Source organism: Propithecus coquereli, unplaced genomic scaffold, assembly GCF_000956105.1.
Source record: "Propithecus coquereli isolate 6110/MARCELLA unplaced genomic scaffold, Pcoq_1.0 Scaffold5, whole genome shotgun sequence".
In the NCBI taxonomy this organism is placed as follows: Eukaryota; Metazoa; Chordata; class Mammalia; order Primates; family Indriidae; genus Propithecus; species Propithecus coquereli.
In genome coordinates this window covers 19,910,532-19,913,872 of record NW_012150840.1, presented here as the reverse complement: position 1 = coordinate 19,913,872, position 3,341 = coordinate 19,910,532, and the positions used below count along the sequence as shown (strand labels likewise).

The 3,341-nt window shown below is 38.7% G+C and overlaps 1 protein-coding gene across 1 annotated transcript in view; it reads left to right on the top strand.

The window, feature by feature from the left end:
• The window catches only part of DIO2 (deiodinase, iodothyronine, type II), an 86,208-nt gene extending 83,204 nt beyond the window's left edge, over window positions 1–3,004 (top strand). Inside the window, 2 exon segments of the mRNA XM_012656304.1 lie at window positions 1,559–2,129; window positions 2,132–3,004. Coding sequence (XP_012511758.1) covers window positions 1,559–2,129; window positions 2,132–2,154 — 594 coding nt within the window. The 3' untranslated portion in view covers window positions 2,155–3,004.
• The last annotated feature ends 337 nt before the right edge of the window (window positions 3,005–3,341 follow it).

Below are 3,341 nucleotides of genomic sequence, written 5' to 3'. Positions count from 1 at the left end.
AGTTAAAATGAGTTATGCATTAACATTAGATAGAAGCTTCTCAATAAAAGCTCTTGAGTGTTTTATATCAGTTTGGATTGTTACATCTTTAACAATTCACTTCTAAGTGACTTCAATTAACAGCAGTGTTATATGTGGCTGTATTTATATGAGGGAAATAAGTCGATCGAGTTGGAAGTGTTTTGTAATATTAAGATAGTGTATAAAAATCAATTGTACTGTCGTAAGTTGTCCCTAATGTTATTGGCTTTGATTAAACCATTCCAGGGGAAGATCCAATTATATTAATTCAAACTGAAGTAATTGGCTCTTCTATTGTTGCCTGCTTTTTATTGTCAATTTACAGACCCAAAGGCTACAAACTTTCCTTCATTCTGTGTTCCATTGTTTAAACCATGTGCAAAGGGGGTACATGGAACAATTTTTGTCTATATCTATTCTGCCTGAATACTTTATAATTCTGAGGAGCTTAGTTAATAACTTGTATGGTAGAAAAGTACTTTTTTGTGTGTGTGTGTGACTTCCTAGATAAAAAAAAGGAAAACGCATGAACAAAAACACATGGAAAATGAGAAATTAACCAAAGGTAGAATTCCAGAGTAACTGTATTTTTTTGGTCTGTTTTTTAATGGAAATTATGAGATTCTGTTCATAAGAACCACAGTGTAAGCAGTAGCAGTAGAAACCTCTAGGGAGGATGCCATGCTAAGGAGAGTTCAAATCTTTGCTCGGACCTATATATACGCGTATGTATATGTAATATATAATATTTATATAAAAACACAGAATTGCCCAGAAAAGATGGTATTTTGTGTCACGTGGTGGGGTGTCATCTTATAATGGCAATGCATACCCATACTGTGATTTATAGTGTACAAAGAGCTCTTTGCCTTATGTTATTCCCCAATAGCCATATGAGGAAGACAGGCATCATTATCTGCAGTTTACGCTAGTGAAAGCTGAAGCACTAAAAAGATTAAGTGGAAATAACCCTTCTTATAAATGGTGGACGCCAGGTTTTCCAGCTCTGGCCAAGAATAGAGCCCACTGGTATCATTGGCCATTGGCTGAGATTAAATGATTTAGCATCATGCAAGAAAATAAAGGCCCTGCCTGAGTATTTTAGAATTCAGAAAGAGGCACTATGTCCCAAGACTCTGATAATTTGTCTTGAAGTAGACCATCCACTTCTAACTTTTAAAATGAAGTCAATTAATCATTTGTTATATAATGCATGCTAAGCATCGACAGCAAAATAAGGATAGTAAAGAATACCAGCCTCCGCTTAATTATGAAAAGTTAACTGCAGTGCCTTCAATGATGAAAATAATTACCTTCAGAAAACTATCCAGAATGAAAAGAGACTTTCATTCCCTTTGGGGCCATACTTTACCTGCCATGATGCCTCTTTAGTCAAATCAATAAGTGTTTACCACATGCTCTGAAGGAAATACCACATTCTATTAGAGCCAATTTTATCTATTTAAAGTGAATCGAAGCAGCAATGTGTTTAATGTGGTATTCTCTCCCTCTTTTTTTTTTTTTTTTAAACCATCAGGTGAAATTGGGTGAGGATGCCCCCAATTCCAGTGTGGTGCGTGTCTTCAATCCCGAAGGAGGTGACAATAGTGGAAATGGTGTCCCGGAGAAGACAACTGACGGAGCTGAATGCCACCTTCTTGACTTTGCCAGCGCTGAGCGCCCACTGGTGGTCAACTTCGGCTCGGCCACCTGACCTCCTTTCACTAGCCAGCTGCCAGCCTTCCGCAGACTGGTGGAAGAGTTCTCAGCGGTGGCTGACTTCCTGTTGGTCTACATCGATGAGGCTCATCCTTCAGATGGCTGGGCGGTGCCTGGGGACTCCTCTTTGTCTTTTGAGGTGAAGCGGCACCGAAACCAGGAAGATCGATGTGCAGCAGCCCACCAGCTTCTGGAGCGTTTCTCCTTGCCGCCCCAGTGCCGAGTTGTGGCTGACCGCATGGACAATAATGCCAATGTAGCTTATGGAGTAGCCTTTGAACGTGTGTGCATTGTGCAGAGACAGAAAATTGCTTATCTGGGAGGAAAGGGCCCCTTCTTCTACAATCTTCAAGAAGTCCGGCATTGGCTGGAGAAGAATTTCAGCAAGAGATGAAATCTAGATTAGCTGGTTAAAGGTATGATTGTAATAGAGCTTATTATTTTTAAAAAAAATTATGTAAAGAAAAGGAAATTAAGAACTGAATCCATATTTCGACTGAGTCCCATTGTCTTACTGAAAGACAGGAATTTACCTGTCAGAAGAACATGAACCTCTAACATCTCAGTACTTCTTTCACCACTCAAATGGCATGGGGCTAAATAGTAGCTCTGTCACTTCTCTTCTTAGTGAAAAGATCCTAAGATGGAGAGGAAGAAACCCTGACTCAGCATGTGTTCATTCTGCTTTGAGAAAGAAGTTATACGGCTGATGCATGCTTTGGGACCAGAAGAAAAGACTTACCTGAATAATTACTATGTTAGGGAAGCTACTGTCTATGTTAAGATAAAGATATTGCCTTGGCTTTATTCAGCATGGATAGAGCCCAGCTGGAAAATTCGCAAATATTTACTTATAATGAGTCCTTGAACCCAGGCCACGTGGTTAAGACCTTGGTGTTTAATACATTCTAGTTTCTAGCAACGCAGTGCTCTATGTCAGTCTACATAGCCCAAAATTCACAGGTGTATGTGTAGATAACATGAATGATCCCTTAACCTGGAGTGTTACAGTAACCATCTGAAATCTGAGGGTTATTTTCTAGGCAGATGGAGAAGGCACTAGAAAAAAAAATCAAATTGACAAGCTAGGTAAGAGAAGGCGGAAAGATTAGGAAATGTCATAGAGTTTCACCTTGAAGTTATAGAGAGTGGGACTAATTTGGTAGCCACAGAAACATAGAAACATATACAGGCCAGAAAAAGAAGAAGCCCAGCTAAAAATAGCATAGAGAATACACGTATAAAAACATCATACACTCCTAGATTGAAGGAGAAAGGGGGGGTTGAAAGAAAAAAACCACTTAAATAATAATATGTATTAGGGTTTTTTTTGGTGGAAATAATTGCTTTTTGAAACATGTATGTAGTGTGTATATTTTCAGTGGGTTAATCGTATCCCATGATGCCTATTAAAGGAAAAACCAGTGGGTCTGGTGGTGCTGGTCTGTTCCTCCCCATTCCTACAATTATCATGTGACCCACTCATTCCTAATTTCAGTCTTACAGCAGTGTTCTCTCTGAATGCTGAACTAAAGAGTAAAGAGTAAATATATATATATATGTGTGTGTGTGTGTATATGTATATATATATATTCATTCTC